This window comes from Hemicordylus capensis, chromosome 6 (assembly GCF_027244095.1).
Source record: "Hemicordylus capensis ecotype Gifberg chromosome 6, rHemCap1.1.pri, whole genome shotgun sequence".
NCBI classification, from domain to species: Eukaryota; Metazoa; Chordata; class Lepidosauria; order Squamata; family Cordylidae; genus Hemicordylus; species Hemicordylus capensis.
The window spans coordinates 67,578,124-67,602,560 of record NC_069662.1 but is presented as its reverse complement, the minus strand read 5'-3'; the positions used below and the strand labels follow the sequence as shown (position 1 = coordinate 67,602,560).

At 43.6% G+C, this 24,437-nt stretch overlaps 1 protein-coding gene and 1 long non-coding RNA gene across 22 annotated transcripts in view; one reads left to right on the top strand and one right to left on the bottom strand.

Moving 5' to 3' along the window:
* The window catches only part of FHOD3 (formin homology 2 domain containing 3), a 663,149-nt gene that overhangs the window by 253,702 nt on the left and 385,010 nt on the right, over positions 1–24,437 (bottom strand). For 18 of the 21 annotated variants that reach the window (XR_008309501.1, XM_053259380.1, XM_053259375.1 and 15 more), the window contains one exon: positions 1,813–1,924. Coding sequence is in view for 18 of the 21 variants with exons in the window: in XM_053259380.1 (XP_053115355.1) it covers positions 1,813–1,924 (112 nt within the window). In the remaining 3 variants the exon portion in view is untranslated. Of the gene's footprint in view, positions 1–1,812; positions 1,925–8,959; positions 9,344–10,303; positions 10,452–22,723; positions 22,759–24,437 lie in introns of those variants that run through there. The other 3 variants (XM_053259394.1, XM_053259393.1, XM_053259390.1) reach the window with 3 other exon arrangements.
* LOC128329018 (uncharacterized) lies at positions 15,516–20,105 on the top strand. Its single transcript, XR_008309505.1, has 3 exons — positions 15,516–15,796; positions 17,377–17,437; positions 18,652–20,105. It is a non-coding gene; the product is annotated as an uncharacterized LOC128329018 (long non-coding RNA).

Sequence of the window (24,437 nt, the reverse complement as noted above, 5' to 3'; positions counted from 1 at the left end):
AAGGCCAAGGAACAAGAGACATCATTGCTGATGCACACTGGATAATTGAGAAAGCCAAACAATACCAAAAATAAATCAATATGTGCTTTATTGACTACAGAAAAGCCTTCAATTTCATCGACCATGTCAAGAATATCTTTAGGAAAATGGACACCCCAGGACATTTCATTGTTCTCATGAGAAGCCTATACACTGGGCAGGAAGCCACAGTCCAGACAGAACATGGTGAAAGACTGGTTCCAGATAGGCAAAGGAGTAAGACAAGGCTGTATACTTTCTCCTTCTTTATTCAATTTATATGCTTCTCTCAGTATATTGAGAGAAGGTGGATTGGAAGAAGATGATCATGGTTTTAAAGTTGGAGAAAGAAACATCAATAACCTGCACTACGAGTACAGGAGTGCAGCAATCTCAAAGGCAAGAAGCTGCAGAGGCAAGCAGGATCGACGCATGGGAGGCTGAAATAGAAACAGAGACCAGTACATCAGCTACTCTGGGGGAAGCACAGCCGATCTCAGCTATAGAACAGCATCAGTCAAAGAGACAGGAGGAGATAAGGAGGCACATGCACAGAACGGCTCGACTAATGACTGACTCAGAGACCCAGGATTGATAGCACTATTCAGCCTATTTAAGACGGCTTCGCTTCACTCACTTTGGTGGTAGCAATGTTGGGTTCTGGTCAGCAACCCAGCTGTGTTCCTGTTTGTTTTCACTGTGCTTTTTACTTTGAATCGTTAGTACCCTGCTTGTGGATTCCGACTTGGACTTGATTTGATTGACTGCATATGGTGACAACTCGGACTGGCTTTGGGTTTTGGAATTTGCTGACTGCTTGGCTCTAACAGTCTCCTTTTGACCCTTTCTCTGCTTCAAGCTCTGTTGGCTGATACATAGCTCAAGATTAGCCTGACAGATTTACGACAAGGACGACCAGCAGCAAGGTGGATGGACTCAATACCGACAGCAATGAATGCACCACTGAGAGACCTTAAAGGCCAAATTGAAGAAAGATCATCCTGGAGGGAATCTATCTATGTGGTCGCTAACAGCCGACACCTAATTGATGGCACTTAATCAATCAATCAATCAATCACTTACTTACTAGCTGTTAAAAGAGGCTGGGCAGCCATCTGTCAGAGATGCCATAGCAGTTTCATGCGCTGAGTGAGTAGTTAGACTAGAAGACTTACAAAGTCCCTTCCAATTCTGAAATTCTGTTATTCTAAGTCACAACACCAGGAATAAGAGAGAACTTCCCCTTTGATCTTTTTGTTTTCCAAGGGCTGATTCATTGAAACAAATTGTATGTCACTCATAACTCTACAAATATAAAATCAGGGTGTTTTCCTGCAAAGTACATGAGTGGGAAAATATCCTTTCCCAGCCATGTATTTTGCAGGGAAGTCTATAAATTATAAACTGTGATTTGTTCAAACCATAACTAATTATCAGACCAGGATTTTGCTTGGCTTGATATTCTAGTTTGTTAACTAATTGTAGTTTGAACAAATTACAGTTTCCCATATTTGGATGAAAAGGAAAACGACGATTTTATCAAACCATAAACTGAAGCTTTAAATCTGTTCCCCTTGTACACAAAAGGGGGACAAAGGGAGGGGAAAGCACATAAGCCCGAGGATGGTGCCTCCTCACAAATATAATGCAAAACTGTGGGTCAGAGTTCTGTCTAAATTGGGCCATAATTTATGAAGAGGATGCAAGACGGGCCATTAGACAGATCTGTCACATCAACACAACCAACACATGATTTCCCCCTTCTAGATATGTCTCACAATACTAGGTACTCACCTCTTTTTTCATCTACTATGGACACTGCTTGGATGAGAAGTGGAGCATTGGATTCAGTATACTCCACAAAAACAAGGAGCAACTTCAGTGCTGTCTTTACAACCAGGCGAAACTGAAAGAAAAAAGGGCTTGTCACTCAGCAGGTTCTGATATTTGAAAACATGCTGTCTGTAGGGGTGTTCCCAAAGTGCAGTTTGAGCACTTGAAGGGAAAGAACGAGCATTATTCAAGCACTCGCAGGGAAATTAGAAAAGTAGCTTTAAGGGAAAGGAGAGCAGGTGCTTACCTGCTCTCTGTCACCCCTTCCAGCTTCCTGCTGGGGTGGCACACATCCCCAAAAGCCCCGCGTGGCATCAGCATGAAAATGGCACCCCTACATGCAAAGATTTTGTGCTAACCCAAACTTAAAAGCATCTTTTTAAAGAGTGTGGTGATTACTTGGAATTTGCATGAGTGTCAAAAACAATATCCTTTTTTGATAGAATTACTAGTTTAGTAGCATATGGGAATGTTACAGACATATTAGCTACATCCAAAGCAATGGTGCGCTTGTGGGATAATCAAATTTGCACTAGTTAGCTTAGCTCAGTTGCACAAAGCAGGGATTTGTGCGAGAAGGTTATTGCACTGTTGTGCTCTTGCTTTCCCATTAGCACAAATGAGGTGTGCTGGAATTGCACAGCTGCTGCACAACTGCAACCGCAACTAGCCAGTGCAGCAGTTTTGTGCTTGCCCAATGTCCTCCTGCAAGCATTCCATCAGCCAGTGTATCTTGATTTGAGCAAAGGATTTAATAAAGCCTCCATGATATCCTTGTTGACGAGGTGATAAAATGTGTGCTAGGTGATGCTACTGTTCAGCAGATTCACAGGTGGTTGAACACCTGCACCCAACAAGTACTCATTAATGGTTCCATATCATCCTTGAGGAAGCTGTCAAATGGTGTGCCACAGGGTTCTGTCCTGGGCATTTTTATTAATGACTTGGGGATAGAAGAAGAGGGGGTGCTTATCAAATCTGCAGATGACACAAAGCTGGAGGAATAGCTAACACATTATAAGACAGAATTAAGATTTAATCTTAAATATTAGGCTTGAACATTGATGGGGAAGACCTTGTTTGGAAGAAGTACATGTGAAAGGGACTTAGGTAGCCAGCAGTATGATGGAGCTGCTAAAAAACGGTATTGCACTCCTCAGCTGCATTCAGAGGCATACTGTCCTGATCATGAGAAGTAATCATTCCAATTTATTTTGCATTGGTCAGACCTCATTTGGAATACTGTGTCCATTTCTGGGCCCCACAATTTAAGAAGGATATTGATAAACTGGAATCGGTTCAGAGGAGGGCAACCAAGTCCTATGATAAACAGTTGAAGGAGATGGGTATGTGTAGCCTGGAGAAGATAAGACTTAAGAGGGGGATATGAAAGCCAAGAGTGGCCCGTCCTAATGAGCTGGTGGGAGTGGGGGGGAGGCGTTGAACAAAACACAGCTGCCTCTGGTTCCAATAGTTCCATTGCTTCTCTCTCTTTTTCATTTTGCCCCATTCTAGAGTTAAATAGAGCTATGCTACTTGCAGGCTGGCCATTCATCAGGTAGAGTTGTACGGGCTGATCAATTAATAAGCAGCCCACACAGCTCTACCTCATGAATGGTCAACCTGCAAACGTTATTAACCTTCTTCTTCTTCTTCTTAATTTTACATTTATATCCCGCTCTTCCTCCAAGGAGCCCAGAGCGGTGTACTACATACTTGAGTTTCTCTTTCACAACAATCCGTGTGAAGTAGGTTAGGCTGAGAGAGAAGTGACTGGCCCAGAGTCACCCAGCTAGTTTCATGGCTGAATGGGGATTTGAACTCGGGTCTCCCCGGTCCTAGTCCAGCACTCTAATCACTACACCACGCCGGCTCTCTTAACTCTGGGGTGGGGTAGAATGAGAGAGACAGGAGCCACAGAGCTTCCGGTAACCAGAGGCAGCACTCCCCCACCCTAGCTCTTAAAGATAGTCATCTTTGAATATCTGAAGGGCTGTTACATAAAAGAGGGGGTGGACTTGTTCTTTATTGTTCCTGAAGACAAGATTAGAACCAAATGGGTTGAAATTACAAGGAAGCAGATGTAGGTTAGACATTAGGAAGAATTTCCTAACCGTTTGACAGTGGAAAAGTCTACTTCATGAAGTGGTAGGCTACTCTTTCAACAGAGACTGGACAGGCATCTGTCAGGAACGCTGTATAGGTTTTCTGCACTGAGCAGGAAGTCGGACTTGTAGATGTTCAAGTTCCCTTCCAACTCTGATATTCTGTTATGCTAAAATGTGATGATCATTTACATTATCATTGCTTTGGGCAATATTTATCCATTTGACATCTTGGTCCTTCTATAGAATACTTACTCCTCAATTGTTTAAACCAGGGTTTCTTAACCTTGGGTCCCCAGATGTTGTTGGACTACAACTCCCAGAATCCCCAGACATGGCCTTTATGGCTGGGGATTCTGGGAGTTGTAGTCCAACATCATCTGGGGGCCCAAGGTTAAGAAACCCTGGTTTAAACTATCAATTGATTGTTTTTGCTGGCTGATACCACAAAAGCAAGAAGTTCTTTGAAGTCCTAAGCAGACATCAGCAAATTGGGGAGGCAAATTCAAAGGATGTGTTTACATGTTGCATCCTCAAAGAACTGTGTGGTGGACTGTGTGCAGGCTGAAATCAAAGACATGGCAAGAAGTAGGAAAGCCACAGCCATTAACAGGGCAGTGCTATACCAGTGATCAACAGAGGCCTGTGCCATATGGTTCCTGCTGCTTTGTTTCCTCCGAGTCCAGCTGTATGGGTGTTTCCCAGTCTAGGCAGAGGTGTTGGCCTGGCTCTAGTCCAGGGCTGCTCAACTTCGGGCCTCCTGCAGATGCTGGCCTACAATTCCCATAATCCTTGACTATTGGCCACTGTGGCTGGGGATTATGGGAGTTGTAGTTCATAAACAGCTGGAGGGCCTGAGTTGAGCAGGCCAGCTCTAGACCTAGGTTTGGGCAGGCTCTCTCTTGCTTGAGCAGGCCCCTAGTGCCAATTTAGAAGATGGTTCCAAAGACTATAGAAGATGCTAGAGTCATTAGTGTATTCTATTAAAGGGGCACGCCCGTGCCCTTTTAATTTCCCCAAAGAGTATAATTGCTAGGGGGTGTGCAGAACCAGTTCAAATCAAAAGAGTTTGATTTGATATGGCCTGGTTCGACAGGTTTGAACTCTAACCGGACTGGGCCAAGTCTGGTTTGGACCAGCTGAAACTGTTTTGAGGGCTATGCTTGTAAAGCGGAATCTGGTGAGGATTCCTCTTTTCAAGCAAAGGGGTGGGGGAATCCTTTAAGAGTGTTTTGAGGGTGGCTCAGGGGGCAGCGAGAGGGCATGTTACCCACTTCTGAGGTGGTGCTGGTGGTTGCAGGTCCTCTAAACCCTGCCAGCCCTCCCCTCCCCCCCCAGCAGTGTGGGCCAGTAGCAGCCCTGATCTGCCCTCTACAGATGCACAGTGGCCAGAACTGGTCCTCCACTGGAACTGCGCTGCTGGAGGGAGCACCAGCAGGGCTTAGAGGAGCTGCCGCCATCACCCTGCCACCACGGAAGCAGGTAAGGTGCCCTCTCACCACCTCCTAGCCACCCGTAAAATACTCTTAAAGGATTCCCCCACCCCTTTGCTTGTAAAGGGGAATCCTCACCAGATTCTCCTTTACAAGCATAGCCCTTGAACTGGGTTGAACTCGATTCAACCGAATGAACTGAACCACTGGCCAGTTCGATCAAACCAGTTCACGGACCGGTGGTTCAGTTCAAATTCTGTTCAAACCGAACTACCTTAAGTGGTTTTGTGCACACTCCTAATGATTGCATCAGCTTATCAAAATATGTAGGCTTTGGGAATGGTTAAAATGCCCTCTTCATTTTGGGGTGAAATCACCCAACTGATGCTGAATTAATATAATAGGTGTATGAACACATACAGAAACTCAGGGAGAACACTTTTAAAAAAACAAATAGGAAAGTGTCTGTCTGGTAGAAATAATTTTGAAAATAGTTCTGCTATGCTTGCCAGCTGTTGGAAAATAGGGTCTGTGTGTGTATGTGAGAGGAAGACCACAATCTGGTTTTCAATATTCCAAACATATCAATTTAAATGATGACCATAAGGAGGATATAATGTAAATTGTTGGGACAGCCTCCAAATATTTAAGCAATATATTGCTTGCAATGAGAAAGATGGGATATTTAACTGAAGGGGGTGTGGGGATAAAAGCTAGGCTTTCCATATGTTCCACTATAGGGACATAGGGAGCTGCCATATACTGAGTCAGACCATAGGTCCATCTAGCTCAGTATTATCTTCACAGACTGGCAGCGGCTTCTCCAAGGTTGCAGGCAGGAATCTCTCTCAGCCCTATCTTGGAGAAGCCAGGGAGAGAACTTGAAACCTTCTGCTCTTCCCAGAGCGGCTCCATCCCCTAAGGGAAATATCATAGTGCTCACACATTAAGTCTCCCATTCATATGCAACCAGGGCAGACCCTGCTTAGCTAAGGGGACAAGTCACGCTTGCTACCACAAGACCAGCTCTCCTCTCCCTATATTTTCGATTCCTTCAACAAAGCTTTCCAACAGTTTGAAGAACTATTAATGTGATTATGATTTCTTCCTTTTTAATTTTTTTTTATTTTTTACATTTTATTTCCTGCTCTTCCTCCAAGGAGCCCAGAGCGGTGTACTACATACTTAGGTTTCTCCTCACAACCACCCTCTAAAGTGGGTTAGGCTGAGAGAGAAGTGACTGGCCCAGAGTCACCCAGCAAATATCATGGCTGAATGGGGATTTGAACTGGAGTCTCCCCGGTCCTAGTCCAGCACTCTAACCACTACACCACGCTGGCTCTCACTTTTGCTACTGTGAAAATATTATTTGGTTGTACAAGGTTTTCTATCTAAATTACCTCAGCTATCAAGGTCCGTTTCATAAGCTGGATAAGCAGGGCACTGGCATTTAAGGTCCCACTGAGCATGGACCCACACCGTGAACTCACCCCATTTGCCTATATCCTGGCACACATCCCAAACCAACATGTTGGACTCCAAATGAAATGGACATTGAGCAGCATGTCTGCATGCTCTTCAACTTCCAGCGTGGTGGAGCCTGAGGCTGTACTTGCAAGAGAGGAAATGAGGAAGCAACAGCCAGGGCTGGTTTAATGGTTAATTTGGGGCTATGCTGGCCCAGCAGAATAAGGAACTGCATGCAGGATGCTTTTAAAAAATTTCTTAAGATGTGGTATTTGTGACTGCAGCAGCAGCAGCAAATGCCTGCCCACTGCCCAATCACCAGTATGCAAATAAAGCCATTGCAGCAACTCTCCTGAATCAAGGTTGCCACAATCTTATTGCAAAGTCTGAGGGAACAAGCAAGTTTAGGAACATAGGAAGCTGCCTTCTACCAAGTTAGACCATTGATCCATCTAGCTCAGCATTGTCTACACAGACTGGCAGCGGCTTCTCCAAGGTTGTAGGCAGGAGTCTCTCTCATCACAATCTTGAGATGCCAGGGAGGGAACTTGGAACTTTCTGCCTGCAAGCATACAGATGCTCTTCCCAGAGTGGCCCCATCCCCTAAGGGGAATATCTTACAGTACTCATACATGTAGTCTCCCATTCAAATGCAAAGCAGGGCAGACCCAGCTTGGCAAAGGGACAATTTATGCTTACCACAAGATTCAGGGATAATATGCCTATGATAATATAAGAATCCCTATGGCGCTCTCTCTCTCTCTCTCTCTCTCTCTCTCTCTCACACACACACACACACACTCACTCACACAAACTAGTGTAATAATCCTCCTCAAGATCTTTATGAGGACATATTTTTATAAGAACTTCCTCCCTGTCTTTGGCTGAAAACCTATGCATGCTTACTTGAAGTAAGCTTCATTTAGCTCAATGTACCTTATCTCCTCACTACCCTTTTCGGGAGAGTCAATGAGATTTTACAACAGGGGTTCACATACTAAAAAAGAACAAAGCTTGTAGCCGATTTTATCTCCCCTCATTGTTAAAAGATTTACTGCCTGCTGTATTCATTTACTTCTGAGTAAACAAGCAAACAAATGAGTTGTAAAAGTAAGTGGTGGGATAGCCAGTAAACAGGAATAGTGAACAGAGTATTGGACATGGGACCTGAAGATCAGGCTCTAGAAAAATCAGTACTCAGGCTGACTTAGCCATGCTCTGGAGTGCACTGTGTGAAAGTCACATTGTTCGGCCTAATTTATTTTTCAGGGTTCTGTTGATTCAGAAAACCCTTTCATCATTTGAATCTGCTAGTATCAGAAGATCTTAATCATAGGTCCTGTTCTAAGGCTGGACACAGATTTGTTTGGTGGGGACCAGGAATAGAGTTTTGTCCATAGTGACCCCTGTCTTTGGAATGTCCTACTTCATCAGTCTTCTTCTTCTTCTTTTTAAAAAGAATTTTTTATTTATTTTAATAAGATATTAAGATTAAAAAACATGATTAAATCCAGAATTTCCAGATTACATTGATTGCATATGGTATTACAGAATGAGATCAAGAATTACAAAGCCATCATGGCACCAAACTCCCAAATAACAAAGTAATAAAAGTATGTCTATAAAGTATAAAAGTATAAGAGAAAAACCCTAACCCTGCTAGAGAAAAACCCTCATATAAGAATTAGCAAAATAGGGGAAAATAGAGAAAACAGACAAAAACATCCAAAATCATTAAACTATGAGGAATAAGCTATGAAGTATTCAAGAAAGCAAAAAGGAAAAAACCCAGAAATATTGATTACATTATCCGATAATCAAACTCGTAACTAAAAATAAGTAAAAACATGCTATAGTATTGATAAGTAACATAAGTGAAAAGACAATTAAAATCTAAAAGTAAAGTTTCAAATGAAAACTAAAATATCTAGTTACTTAGCTATCTCAAAAGAAATTTAGATATCTTTATGGCCTAAAACATATGTGTCAGAAAACCAACTGAATTTATTCTTTTCCCATCCAGGAATAATGCCAACCATTTTCCCTCAGAAAAAGTTTGCATCTAAAACCTCCAGAATAACCACAAGCCAAAACCCCACTGACCATTTAAACTTAAACCTTTGTCTTAAGAGGACAAACATATCATTTTGCAAAGAATCACTTAAAATAAGAAATTCAGATCCCTTGATTGATCCTTGCAGAAGTAGTATCTTGGTATCCAAAAAAATAAACCTTTCGCCATCTTGTCTGGAGCTAGAACTGAGAAACTTGTGAGAACTGGCTTGGTTCGAAGGTTCAAACTCGGACCAGACAGGGCTATGGTTTTGCCCTTCTGGTCCGATTTCGAACTAAACTTGAGCCGGTTCAAATCGACCAGGTTCAAATGAATTCGAACTGGTTTGAAAGCGCTATGGAGTGCCTAGGGTCTGTTTTTCTATGTGCTATGTCTGTTCTCCATTTTGAGTATCATTGTTTACTTTTGCTCCTTCTGGCCTCCATTTTGTGAGCTTATTTGCAGACTTTGCAAATTGATCTTTTGATTGGCCAGAATGAGTCTTGCGCTCTGGTAGGCTGTTGACTGTGCCACTGTTTGAGAGCTGGCACCCTGTTGGCCGGGGAGGAGGAGTACAAAGGTGGGGGCTCCCAAAGGAGGGAGTTTCAAACCTATTTAAGCCAAGCCTATGGCCTGGAAAATTCTCGTTGGCTGCAGTTGTGGGATCATCTGGACCATGCTTGTGAGCTGGTATCTGTATGTGAGTCCTTGACTGTGTCTGTGTCCTCCTACTCTTTCTTTTGTCCATTGCCTTATCTCTGCACTGTGTGTGTATGTGTTTTACTTTAAAGCTTCTTTTTCCATCTGTTATTACTGTTGTCTTGTCTCTCTTGCATTCATTCATTCCTTTATTATTTGGCCAGGGCCCTAGGCCTTGGCCCTTCCACACACCCCACCCCACCCATCTGCATTGATTTTCATCCTCTCTTCTTGTCCATAATCTCTTTTCCTTCTGATTTATTGTTGCTTTGATTTTGTTTTTTGTTTAGTGTGTTCTTCTTTAATTCTTGTTGTTCGTGCCTCCCTCCCTGCTATCCCATCCCTGCCTGATCCCATCCCAGGCCAGTCCCTGGCTGACGTGGGGCCTAGGCCCTGCAGCCCAGCCTGGTCCCCCCTGACCTCCTCTGGCCATCTGCCCCTGTGGAACCCCCTTCCTCTCTGTTTGTGCTTTGCATTTGATTGATTTTTGTTCTGCTGGGTTTATTTTTATTGATTATTGTTTGCTGTTATTTGTTGTTTATTGCTGTGTAGATTTAATTATTGATTTTTGTGTGCCCCTTCTGGGCCTGGTGTCCCCTTCCTCCTGCCATCCCCCCTCCCATCCAGATTCCCCCCCTCTGTGCCTGCCTGGTGGCTTTAGATTTTGGTTGGTTGTTTTTTTTTTTAATACTCACTGCTGTGTGCTGCTGGGTTGGTTTTGCTTGATTTCTTATTAATATTGAAGAGTTTTTGCTCTGGTGCACTTAGTTTATTGCTGCTGTTCATTCCTGGTGTTTGTGGTTGTTGATTTTGTGCCCCTTGGGTCTAGTGCCCCCTTCCTCCTGCTCTGCCATATCCACCTGCCATCCAGTCAAATTCCCCCCCACTCACCCCCTCTCTCTGTGCCCCTTGGGCCTGCTGTGCCCTTTCTCCAGCTATCCTCCCTCCCATCCAGATTCCCCCCACTAGCCCCCCTCTCTCTGTGCCCCTTGGGCCTTCTGCCCCTTAGGCCTGCTGCTGTCCCCTTGCTCCTGCCATCTTCCCCCTCCCAGCTAGATTCCCCCCTCACCCCCTCTGTGTGCTGTCCTCTCTCTCTCTCTCTCTCTCTCTCTCACACACACACACTCACTCACTCTTTCTCTAACTCCTGCATCTCCTTTGCTCTCTGTCTGCTCTCTCTAGTCTTTCTTCCTCCTTTCCTTCCTTCCATTCCCACAGCTGCAGCCAGAACCTGCCATCCTTTTATATTTTTTCAAGGTATTTCATTTTATTTGTCACTGCTTGGGGGTGGGTGAGTCACAAGTAGTGGCTCCTCATTCTGTCTCTCACCCTTGACCACCCTGGCTGCCTGTGCCGCCCTGTCTGTGTGCCAGCTCAGTAGTCAGTGGCTGGTTTGTGTCTCTGACCAGCAGTGTGCGGCAGGAGAAGGACCGGAAGAAGAGGGGGTGAGTGTGTGCACCTTTTGTTTTCCCCATCCCTAGGTGGTTTTAAATAGGGCCTCCTTTATTTTGCAATGCATTTGGGTGTGGGGAGGGATATTTTGTGATGTATTGTGTTGTTTGTGCTTGCAGAAATTGTTGCTTCTTTTGCAGGTTGTTTCTCTTTTGCAGGTCCCCCCCCCAGGCTATTGTTATTATTGTTGATTGCTTTATTGTATTGCTTGCTTGCTTTGGGTGGAGTGGGTGGGTTTTGTTAAAGGGGTCATGTAAAATAGGCTAGGCTGAGCAAATAAATGGGTACCCACAGAAATTAAAAACTACATTTTTCTCTAAAGAAGGGTTTTGTTGTTTGATTTTTAGGTTCCCCAAGCTTTGACTGCATCCCTCCCTGGTAGGTGCTCATTGTTAATCCCCCCCCCACCAATTCTCTTTCCCCACCAAAAAGAAAAAAGCTTGCGCCCCCCCACAACTCCTCCACCTAGTTAGGGTAACTGCCTGTGCCACCCAGGGTTCCCCCCTTTTAGAAATTTTTCACCCACCTCCTTAATTGACTTTCCCCACCCAAAATAAAAGGTTCCCCTCCCCTCACCTCAATTGGCCTCCCTCCTGCTAAAAGTCTTCCCTTCCCCCAATTGGCTTTTCCTCTAAAAAACCTCTCCCTTCCAATTAATTAGCATTTCCCCCCTTGTTTAAAACTATTTTTTTTTACCCTTTCCGGCCTTTCTCCTAAAGTCTCTGACCACCTTTACTATGTCTGAGCAACGTGAGTGCTGTGTTCAGTCCAGGCCTTCCAGAAGGTTGCCAGGCAGAGGTGGGAGAGGCTGGGGGCAGGCTGTGCCTGCGGCTGTGGGGCAGAGAGGGAGAGGATGCAAGGACAAGCCTGATAATACCCCAGTCCTCCCCACTGGGGAATTCTTTGCCTCAGCTGAGGGGTTTGTGCACAGGTGCAGGCTGGACTTCCCCCAGCCTGCTGCCGGCACCAGCTGAGGCACTAGGGCTGTGGCACCAGGTCCCTTGGCACCAGGTGCTGCTGGTGCACCACCAGTGGTGGTGGAGGAGACTGGTGGTGTGGGGGAGCAGGCAGAGAGCAGGGAGAATGTTACGGCTGCCAGCGATGCAGCCAGATTCTCCCTCCCTCTTGGGGCCCTTCCCCCTATCATTTTGCTGCTCAGTGGGGGCCCCCTCATGAAGCCCATGCAGTCATGTCAGCGTCCAGCAGTGGGTCCTCCCTCTCTGGCTCTGATGAAGAAGGGTCGGCTGAGGTAGTGGAGAGTCCTGCCTTTCCTCTGCCAATGGAGCTGGGCCCTTCATCTACCACGCAGGGTGGAAGGGGGTTGGGTGACAGCAGTGGGCAGGCAGTGGCAGCTGCCCCCTCCCCCGGACTGCAGTTACGCAAGAGCAAAAGGCCGAAGACAGCACCCAGGGCGCAAATGCCCCAAACCATGCCCACTGTGTCCACTGCAGGGAGCAGGTCAGTCGGAGCAAGGATCCCAAGCGGTTGGATACGATGCCCATGTGGTGACACATGGATCGTCATCACCCAGCTCTCCTTGGCCCCACTGGCAGCGCTAGTGTACCCTGTGCTCCTGCCACTAGGGCAGACAAGGGTAGTGCCAGCCAAAAAGCAGGCTACACTGCCAGTCCAGCGGTGGACACAGATGTCAGGCAGTAAGCATACTTTTCATGTGGATCATCATCACCTCACCTGCCCCATAGGGGAGATGATTTCCACTGATGAACAGCCATTCCAGGTGGTCAAGAACTCCGGCTTCTACTGGATTCTCCAGTACCTTGCTCCCAATTACATTATCCCCTCAAAGACCACGTTCAGCTGGAACGTAGTCCCCTCCCTGTACCGCCGGTGCAGGGAGCTTGTGTCAGCCAGGCTGCGTGTAGACCTGGCTGGCACCAGCATGCATGTCCTGATGAAGCAGAAGTCTTTGTATTTTCATTTTTAGTATTGTGTTTATGTATGTTTGTTTTTATCTGTATTTGTATTAATATTTAAATTTTCCTTCTTCAATGAACCTATTTCTTAGCAAGCTGGATAGGAGTGTGTGTTATTCTTGTCATCTGAATGTGAGGAAGTTGAAGATAAATTAAGCAGAGATGGAGAAAGATAATCAATTACTGTATCAGCCTTCTTGGTAACCATTTATTGTAAGACTGCTTCAGTGAGTGTAATTAAATTCTTACACTCCTCGAGAAACACTCTAATCAGTGGGATTTCCATGGACCAGGGGGAAGCAAGACTATTAAGCTGCTGTTGCTGTTTAATAATAATGTCCATAATAGCAAAAGACCATTGGTCTTGATTACACATAGAACCTCCATCACACATAGAGCCTCCGCTGTCGGGTGCAAAAGAAACTTGAGGTATTGTAACAGTATCTTTCTTAGTAGTATTCCCCAGACCAGAATTAATTGAACTCGCAACTCTTGCCTCTGCATTAGCAATCTCTTGAGCCAAATTAGAGCATTAATTTTGCATCTCCTGAGCAACTGGATAATCCAGGCAAAAAGGGCCAAGAGACCTATCTAAGTCAAATATTGTCCCGGTCTTTTCTGAAGCCATATTTGGGTTCAGTGTTATAGTGTCCACAGATTTAACAGGAAGAAATAGTAATAGTAGTCTGTCTGTTATTTTTCTAGCACTTAGTAAATTGTACTCCGGCATCAGCTGGCAGAATGCCCAGCGTACGATAAATGGCTCTAGTAAATATCATTTCACAAGGAGATGGTAATAGTTTATCCTCAAAAAAAGAGATAATTGGCAATTAACGTTACCAGCTCCATTTAAAAGAAAGAAGACAAGAGCACTGACCAAGCCATTAGCAGCATTAATAGAGGAACAAAAACTTCAAGGCTTCAGGAATTAAATCCACATAAGCATAGCTAACCAACCCTGAATCGACCATTCACATCTAAAAACAAAGGTCAGAACCCTAAACTTTTGGTTAGCTTATTCCATTAAATCTCCCGGTATGTTTACATTCATTTGTTTAAATTCATTATCTTCAGCAGGAGCTCAGATAGCTGCATCTGTGTCCGCCACACTGGAACCAGAACCTCTGAAAAGCCTGAAGGAAAGACTCCAACTCCTTGTTATGTAAGGAAAGCATTTCTTCTGGTCCAGTAGTAAACAAGGGCAGAGACTTTTGGCTGATTTTTCTCCAGACAGATCAGATCGAAGTTTTCTTCGGACAGATCATGTAGGTCATATCCAGGTTCTTGTTGTGATTGATCAATGTTTAGAATAAGAGAGCATAAATGGTTCATTTGTTTTTCAAATCTGGAAGCAAAATTCTGTACCAATTCCGTAACAATTAGTTGTTGGAGTCCAAAAAAAAGATGAAATTTCAACATGAGGGTGGCCTTCCATCGTATTAGTTTCTACCTTGCAGTTTAAATTATGGGGTAAAAGAAAGATGAAAAGACAAAAGATCTAAAAAAAATCCCCTGCACATGTATAGTAAGCTATTTCACTCTGTGGAATTAAATCTAATCCTAGACTCTGTATACCTTGAATATACCTTGAGTTAGTATATGAATCCCTAATTATTGGTTGGTATAAGCCATTATTAAACTGGGAACACAAGTTAGACCCTATGTCATCAGCATACCATTGTTATTATAATCCAGATGACTTCAGCATGCTCTTACACATAAGAATACCAAAGAGTAGGGTACGCCCATAAAAACGCCCAATTCTTAAAAACAAATGCACGTTCACCCCAGAATGAAAATCAGCCTCTAATAAACATAAACCTTACATGGTACAATACCTAAGAAATACATAAGAATTATTGTACTTAAGCAAAAAAACATTTAAGTGAGTCCTCAAGTGGTCATGCAAAAGAATTACAAGCGTCAATAAAAGATAAGGAAAAAAAGAGCTGGGCAATATAGCAATACCACTTACATTTATATACCGCTTTATAGCCGGAGCTCTCTAAGCGGTTTACAATGATTTTAGCATATTGCCCCCAACATTCTGGGTACTCATTTTACCGACCTTGGAAGGATGGAAGGCTGAGTCAACCATATAATGACATAATATAGATAGTCAGGCAGTGAACCTTGAGAAAAATTATACCTATGCACAGAGAATAAACAGTTTATCAAATTAACTACACATGAAAGATAAACAGTTAACACATTAATCCATCTGGGTTTCAAAAGTTGATGACCCTTTTTAGCAGAGAGAAGAAATGTAAATTAAGGAGTCCTCCTAAATTTGCTCCTGCTTTTTCTTTTCACTCCTGAGAACTTAGGTGTATGCGTGGAAGAGAACGACTTTCCAAAGTAAAATTATAATGTCCTTCTGCAGGGGTGGTGGTGTAAAAGATAAACCCATAGTTCAAACGGAATGTCCAAAATTAGAATTATTATAGTAACAGTAAAACTATTAAAACATATAGTTAAAAACAAGTAAAGGAAAGATTTATAAAGCGCACGCGCGGGGGGGGGTCTAGTACAACCAGAACGGAGGGAAACAGAAGTCCAATGATTTATGACCCAATTAAATCCTCCAGTTATCAGAAACAGCTAGAATCTTAAATTGTAAACCACGTTTTCAGTTGAATAGAGTAACTTTATAATCTTTCAATGTTTACAATTAGGCTGAGACAAAACCTCACAGCTTCACAAATCCATTCTCTGATTCAATAATCGTCCTTTTCATCACAGTTCCACAATCCAAGAAGAATGGTGAAGGTATAAACATATCTTTGCAAGTCAAAGCAAAAGGTAAAAATTACTTCGCTGTCAGGAAATACTGGGAACGAAAATTATTTACAAGTGGTAGTCCGATCTTGCTGGCTGATGCTTGGGTTCCTGATCTCATTGGAATCTCCACGCAAACCTCAGTATTGAAAAAAGTCCTTTTCTGGGGTTCATCAGACTCCTAAAAATAAAAGTCTAAAAGCTCCCAAGGAACGACGAGCTTTCACCTTTGAAAACAACTTTGACCAGCTCTTTCTAACTATCTGTGTGGAACATCAGACGGAGCTGCAAAAACTCTGTCTGACCTTCACGTCACCATATTTGCTACCCTTTATCAGTCTTCTTTGATGAGCTTTAAAAATAATCTGAAAATGATCCTTTTTAAAGAAGCATTTTTAAATTGGTCTTAATTGGGCTTCCAGTTTAACCTTATATCAGAAGTAGGCAACCTTGGCTCTCCAACTGTTGTTGAACTACATCATCCTACCATTATCCTCAGCCACAATTTATATATCAGCAACAGCTGGAGAACCAAGGTTGCCCACCCTGCCTTATACCATTTTATCTTACTACTGGATTGATTTTATGCTTGTTTAATTATGGTTTATTGCTTTATTATAGGCCTGTTCAACTTCAGCCCTCTTGCAGACATTGACCTACAACTCCATAATCCCCAGCTATTGGCCACTATGGCTGGGGATTTTGGGAGTTGTAGTTGAAAAACAGCTGGGGGGGGGGGCAAAGTTGAGCAGGCCTGCTTTATTGTGTTTTATCATAGACTGCCCCAAGCAGCAGTGTGTTGGAGGTGCGGGTCGGGATGGATATATTTTAAATAAATTAATTAATATAAAATTGTACAAACCTCTCTTCTAGGGATGTACACAGTACACAATTCAGAGACTGAATTTTGGCACATCCTTTTAAAATAGAGGGACCATACACCCCCTTTAACACAAAGGAAAGCAGGTCCATACCTGCTCTTCTTCCATTCGCTGCCACTTCTGTGCTCCTCCCAGCTATGCTCCTCCCAGCTATGAAGACGCACCACTGGGGCATTTCCCAGCTGCCCCCATACGGTGCCAGCATGCACATGGCCTCCATGCATGCAAAGCAGTCATCTGCATGGTCAGCATCCCTGCTTTCTTCTAAATTAAAAATACTGGGCATCCAGACTAATATTTTGTTCAAAGAAGTATGTTCTGCTCACAAAAGAGGGGAGTGGGCAATCTTCACCCCCCTTCCCTCTGTAGTCCCCTGTGCCCCTCCCCAAAAAAATCTGACTCTGAAACTCCCCAATCCTCAGGGTCATATTTTCAGGGGGCATATGGGTCAGCAGAGGGAAAGGGTAATTGATGGAAATTGCCTTTTCCTGCTGCAAGAATGGAATGTATTTCTGTGAATAGAATATTAGTCTGTATGCTACCCACTAAACTGTGACTCGGTTTTGGCAAAATAATTTAATTGAATTATAGGGAAATATACTGAAAGATAATCACACACATTTTATCAAGGGGAGAAAGTTAGCCCAGTATATGAGAAGAAAAATTAATATTATGAATAACACAAACATTTTTACAAGGTCTCTATCCTTGTTCTGGTTGCAGGCAAAGCATTTGATCATGTGGAAGGATCTCTTTCCTGTGTTGAAAGCTTTTAATATTTAAGGTCAGTTCAAGTCTTGGATAGATGATAGACGCTGCCTCAACAGCAAAAATCCCAATTAATGCACACCTTACATTTGTTGTGTTATCCCAGAGGAATAAAACAAGGATACCCATTGTCTTTGTTCTTTTTACTTTAGTGTTAGAATTGCTGGCAATAGCAATTGTCCAGAACACCACCATTAAAATGAGAGTTTTCCCCAATCATGTTCAAATCATTACTGCAACTAGTTGATCTAAGGAAAGACAAGAGAGGATGGGTTTTGCTGACCTCCAGACTGACATTGCACAAATAAAAAAATGTTCTGCATGTGCTACAGGGATGATTGTTCCCACTCCACTTCCTTCTGCAGCTGCTTGCGCCTCATGAAAATATGTTCCTGGGGATTTTAGGGACATATATTTTTGGAGGTACAGGCAGCTCCAAAGGGAAGGGGAGACTGGCAAAAGTCATGTGGGAGGAATTTGCATGTTGCATGTGAGAGGAATGTTTTCCAGTATGTGCAATGTTATTCTTTCTGTCAGCTTTTGTGTGGGAGAAAAAAAATTATCCTGGGCAAAAGCTATTGAACTTAAAGAAAATGTGCCTCAGATTGAGGATTAATCTTCCCTTGTTTAACAGCATATGATGAGGCTGCACATATTTCTTGTTATAGTTTCAGAAGGATCAAGTTACTATTTAATGAGGCTGTTCCCTGTTCCCGGCACTGCCTCACCAGGTAGCCTGACTTCCCTGGGCTATTAGTGAGGTAGAAGGGTGTGAGCACGTCCTTCTACCCCAGTCTCCAATCAGGCCTACAGCCCAAGCATGCACAAAGTCGGGTGGCAAGAGCGCCCAGCAGAGAGGGAATCCCCCAGTTCACCACACTCCTGGTGTGGTGCATTGTGGGATGCTGGAGCACATCCTCCTCCAGCACCTGGTGCTGCCACTTGCTGTGGCTCTGATTGTGTGCCACAGCAAGTGGCAGAGTCTAATGGGGAGGGTTGATTGTGTGTGGGGAGGAAGACAGGAACCTGCCTCCTCACCAACCCTCCCCATTTTGGTCATAACAGTGAGCTTAATATGTATTAAAACAAGAAATGAATCTAGTGTTATTGTTTGGATTGTCCAGTAGCATTCATTGGGTAAGTATAAAGTACATATTGAAACAAAGCTGATTTGACTGCATCTATCTATCTATCTATCTATCTATCTATCTACTTATTTCTCTAAGACAGGCCATGCGTGGGGATGTGGTAGAAAGGAGGCGATTAGCTGACGGAGGAGGTGGCGGCGACTGGCTGACAGCGCACGAGAGTTTGGAAAGCAAGAAGGCAGCAGCCAGAGAGGAGTGTGGGCAGCAGCTTTGGAAAGCCAGGGAGTTTGCCGGCTGGGGTTGTGAAGCAGGGAGTTTGGGGACTGGGGACGGAGTTTGTGGAAGGCTGCAACATAAAGCCCCTGGTGGCGCAGTGGTAAAACTGCCGCCCTGTAACCAGAAGGTTACAAGTTCGATCCTGACCAGGGGCTCAAGGTAGACTCAGCCTTCCATCCTTCCGAGGTCGGTAAAATGAGTACCCAGAATGTTGGGGGCAATATGCTAAATCATTGTAAACCGCTTAGAGAGCTCCGGCTATAAAGCGGTATATAATTGTAAGTGCTATTGCTAAAGCGCCAGGGAATTTGGCAGAAGGGGGCGGATGGTGGTTCGCCGCCTCCAAATGCGCCAGGGAACTTGAGTCCGCCTCAAAACGTGCGAAGGAGCTTGAGGGTGCTGCAGAAAGCAGTTGGGTAGCAGGGAGGCCGTTGTTAGTGCCCGCCTGCCACACTCGCCATTGGGAGTTTGCCGGCTGGAGTCAGTTGCATGAAGGCGGTGCAGAAAGTGGAGGGGCGGCAGAGAGGCTGTTGTTACTGCCCCCCCACCACACCTGCCATCGGGAGGGAGCTTACTGGCTGGGGTCCTGAAGCAGGGAGTTCAGGGACTGGGAACAGAAGGGGTTTGTGGTGGGCTGCTACATAAAGTGCCAGGGAATTGGACGGAAGTGGGCAGGTGGCAGTTCACTACTTCAAAACATGCCAAGGAGCTTGAGGCTGGCACGAAGGTGCTGCAGAAAGTGGTTGGGCAGCAGGGAGGCCATTGTTTGTGCCAGCCTGCCACACCCGCTGTCGGGAGAGAAATAATGGCGGTGGCAAGGAGGTGGGCAGACAGCGGGTGAAGCCCCACCGACCGGGAGGAGGAGGTGGAAGGCAGCGGTAGGACAGGAGGCAGCGGTGGGGAGAAATAATGGTGGCAGCGAGGAGGAGGGCGGCCAGCAGGCAGGCAAAGCCCCACTGGCCAGGAAGAGGAGGTGGCGGTGGGACAGCCCAGCCCAACTAGAGGCGCAGATGCTCTGCGCCTGGGCCCACTAGTTTATTATTAACTTGGCTCAAGTACAGTTACAATTAAGTGCACCTATTTGACTTCTAGTTTATGTGATTAGGCATGAAAGATTCTACAGCAATTTACACATTAAAGATACTTTTACATTGGGACAAGTTAAATTGTCACAGATGTCAGCATTTAAATCAGCAGGATTCATTCTATGAGAAATGATAGCTACAAAGACAGGATGGGAAAGCCTTTTTGGTTTCAATATTTAGAAATTAGATACTTTGTTCTACAAGATTTGAAGGTCATTAGGCACTTAGGCACAAACCCCAAGCAGTGTTCCCTCTAACAGGGATTCCCAGATGTTGTTGACTACAACATCCCAAGCTGCAATAGCCTTTTCTTGGGGATTATGGGAGTTGTAGTCAACAACATCTGGGAATCCCTGTTAGAGGGAACAATGACCACATGTGATGCTTTGCCAGCTTCAGATAGAGAAGTTGAGAAAGCTTATTCTCAGATCACATCTTTGAAACAGTAGAACAATGCATATAATAAGATTGTAGTTTAGATATTTGTTAAATATAGGGTTAAAATAATTGATACTATTAGACATTTTTGAATCTATGTTTCCTTCAGAGAAACACAATATCAAGTTCGGTTTTGGTGGTATTTCATCCTACAGAGATTAAATAAAACTAGCTTAACCTGTGCAGAGTATCTGCACACTAGTACTTGACTGCTCCCCTCACCCCCTGCCACAGCCCCCCTTACTTCAGAGATCTCTCCACCCTCACCTGAGCCACACTCCTGCTCCTCCTCCTCCATCCCATTGCTTCCATCCCCCCACTCCTCTTGGCCGCAGCTACAGCTTTGCTGGTGCCTATTGGCCAAGCTGCAGATCCCTATCCCCAGAAACCTCCCCACCCTCACCTGAACCCTGCTTCTGCTCCTTCCCACAGGAGCAGCAGCAGTTGATGAGGCCCTCCCTTGCTGCTGCCACTATATCATGGCTGCTCGTTCCCCTCAGGCCGCTGATAGGTCCAGGCCTGTCCCTTGTCTGTCTACCTCCCCCCACCAATGGCCTTGGTAGCCCCAAACAGCAGCAGCGGTTGACTGAGCCCTTCCTTGCTGCCACTGCCATGGCCGCTCATTCCCATCAGGCCGCTAACAGGTTCAGCCCGTCCCTCACCCTCCCTTCTTTCTCTCCCCCGCCCTTTCTCCTCTTTCCTGAGTTAACAGATCTTGTTCATCTTGTTTCCTTATCTAATTCACACAATGGCAGCCTCCTTCTCCTGAAGGGGCTCTTTCCTCCCTCACAACTGTGTGTGTGTGTGTGTGTGTGTGTGTGTGAGAAAATTTCCAGTTCTTCCTCACTATCTGCGTATGGAATCCCCATTGTCCAATCATCATGATGTTTGTGATCGCAAACTCTTGTGAGAGCTGCAACACATGAGATTAGCCACAGGTATGCCTTAGAGAATTATATATATAGATCTGTCAGATTAACACCTTCAAAAGCTGGAAATGCAATGCTGATATATACATATCACAGTTAGTGGCTGTGTATAAAAATGCAAGCCTGTTGGACTTGGATGATTCAGACAAATCCCTTAATGATAGAGGAGAAGTAATAATGTGATGAATTTGTTTCATGGGGATTAGTTTTAGGATAAATAATTTGTTGAGTGTAAAACTAGCAGCAGCAAAAATTATGTGGACCTATTTTTTAAAAAAATCAAAGTATCTTCCTACAATCAACAATGGAAAGTAGTGATGTGTCCAAACCACAGTTTGAAGTGCCGTTCCAGCACTTTTAAGGAAATTAGAAATTGAACTTCCATATAATGGAGAGCAAGTGCTTACCTGCTTTCCACCGCCCAGGGGCTTAGCAAGGTTGGAGTGGGTCCAGAGATAAGATTTTAAAATCCCCCACCAACACTGAAGTTATAGTTATATAATACAATACCATCAAATACACACACGCGCGCGCGCACACACACCACAATAGAACACCATCCTAAATTATTTTTTAAAATGTTTTGTAAATTGTGGATGATGCAAGTCATTTAATGGTACTAGAGAAAGACATGCTGTTCTGGTAGCTCCAGGTCTTAACACTCACATCAATTTCGGAGGATGGAGACTTCCGGCGAATATGGCATCTCAAAGAGAGGCACCAGACTAGCTTTCCTGGTGTCTTCGCTCCTATTCAGCCTAATTATCTCCTATCAACATGATGGAGATCGGATTGCAATGCAGGGCTTGGTTTTTTTCTCTCCGGGGGGGGGGGTAGTTTGGGGGAGATCTTTCTTGGATGAACCCCCGGAATAAACCTTTCTGCTCAGGCAACTGGCTGATTGGGAGGAGCGAAACATCAAAGCTGAGTTAGAGATGACCTTGCCACCTATCTACTTTAATCTTTCCTAATTAATCTCTGAGAGAACTACAGTTGGAAGTATGCAAGATCTTTGGTATTTTAACTATGCTTTCTGAACCTTTTACTGGCTTTTCTAGAAGCAATTATGGAATGATTTACAGCGTTAAGAGGAGGGCTGGTGGAGGAGAATGGTGTCCGCTCAGACTGCCGCTTGGATGTTTTTTCTTTTTCTTCTTTGTCACAGAGCCTACAGTTTATATTTTTATCAGCCCAGCCTTCAGCTAGAAGACTGTAACTTCTACCTTGTACTTGGACTTTTTCTACTATACTGGTATCTCAATGTTGACAAATTTACAGCGTCAAGAAGAAGGCTGGTGGAGGAGAATGTTGTCTGCTTGGATGTCTCTCTTCTTCTTTTCTACTGCAGAGCCCACAGATTACATCTTTACCAGCTTAGCTTCCAGCTAGAAGATTGTAATTTCTACTTTGAACTTGGAATTTTTTTTTCTTCTACACTGGTATCTCTGCATTGACAAGATATGTTATGCCTGGTAATTAAACTTACTGTTTTGTGTTTCACTCTTTGGAATCCCTTTGAGATCCTTTAAAAAAAACAAAAAACCAAGGAGGGGATACTCTTTATTTTATTTCGGACTATGATAATCATGATTCAACAATGCATGTTTTTGAAATTCAACATCAGAAAGTGGACAGAATAAATTGGAATGAAAAGGGAGACTCAAGACTTTTCACATTTTCCCATGCGTAAGCTTTTGCATGGAGCAAGTTCTGGCATATTATGTCTTTGGCAGAATACCTTATCTCCAAACCAATAATGCTCTCAAAAATTTTTCAAGTTAACCCCTTATTGACTTTTGGGTCTCTCTCTATTGTTTTGTTTTCGATGCAGCATAAGAAATACCTTTGAAACAAATAATATGCTTCCCCCCCTTTCTTTTCTTTTATTTTCAAAATATATATGAGATCCCTGATTTCCTTAGATTTGCTTTAAGATAAAGATGTATTTTGTTAAAAAAGATATTGAAGTAACCAGGTTGAAACCATAAGGATTTTTTTTTAAAAAATTCTTATTTTATTCCCTGTGGTGTTTTCTCCAAAAATATAATAGAGGTTAGGGAAACTAGTTTAAACATTTTTACATGCAAACACTCATATATATCATGACTGTTGTTGCAACGTTGTTTTGAATTTGGAATTAGTCTCTGCTCATTGAAGAATTGTTTTTATATTCCCTGTTATGTAACTGCTTTTATTAAAAATTTTGTGTAGAGGGAAATCTTTAAACTAATAGCCTTCTCTCTCTCTCTCTCTCTCTATATATATATATATATATAGAGAGAGAGAGAGAGAGAGAGAGAGAAAGTAAAATTAGAAATAGGATTTGATGGTATTGTATAAGATTGTGGTCAAGAAAATCTTAGTAGGTCTTTAAAATGATGAGAGAGTCCCCAGCTAGTTACTTTATTTTATTAGTGATTTGTTTTTGCATACAAATGGATACCAGTCATGAATATATGTTAAATTGTTATATAATTGGCGTGTAAGTGCTGGGAACTCCATCATAGCTCTGTGCTATTGGAAAGAAAAAATTACATCCAAATACTAAGTTTCTGTGAAGTCAGCATCTTCTCTCTCTATGAACAATCTTTTCTTTTCCATTCTAATATTTAGATACTTCAGGGAGTTAGAGGTTCAAAATTATTTTTTCAACACCTTTATATACTAGATAGATACAGGTGAAACTCGAAAAATTAGAATATCATGTAAAAGTTCATTAATTTCAGTAATGCAAATTAAAAGGTGAAACTGATATATGAGATAGACGCATTACATGCAAAGCGAGATAAGTCAAGCCTTAATTTGTTATAATTGTGATGATCATGGCGTACAGCTCATGAGAACCCCAAATCCACAATCCCAGAAAATTAGAATATTACATGAAACCAATAAAACAAGAATGGTAAATAGAACAATATCGGACCTCTGAAAAGTATAAGCATGCATATGTATTCAGTACTTGGTTTGGGCCCCTTTTGCAGCAATTACTGCCTCAATGCGGTGTGGCATGGATGCTATCAGCCTGTGGCACTGCTGAGGTGCTATGGAAGACCAGGATGCTTCAATAGTGGCCTTCAGCTCTTCTGCATTGTTTGGTCTCATGTCTCTCATCCTTCTCTTGGCAATGCCCCATAGATTCTCTATGGGGTTCAGGTCAGGCGAGTTTGCTGGCCAATCAAGCACAGTAATCCCATGGTCAT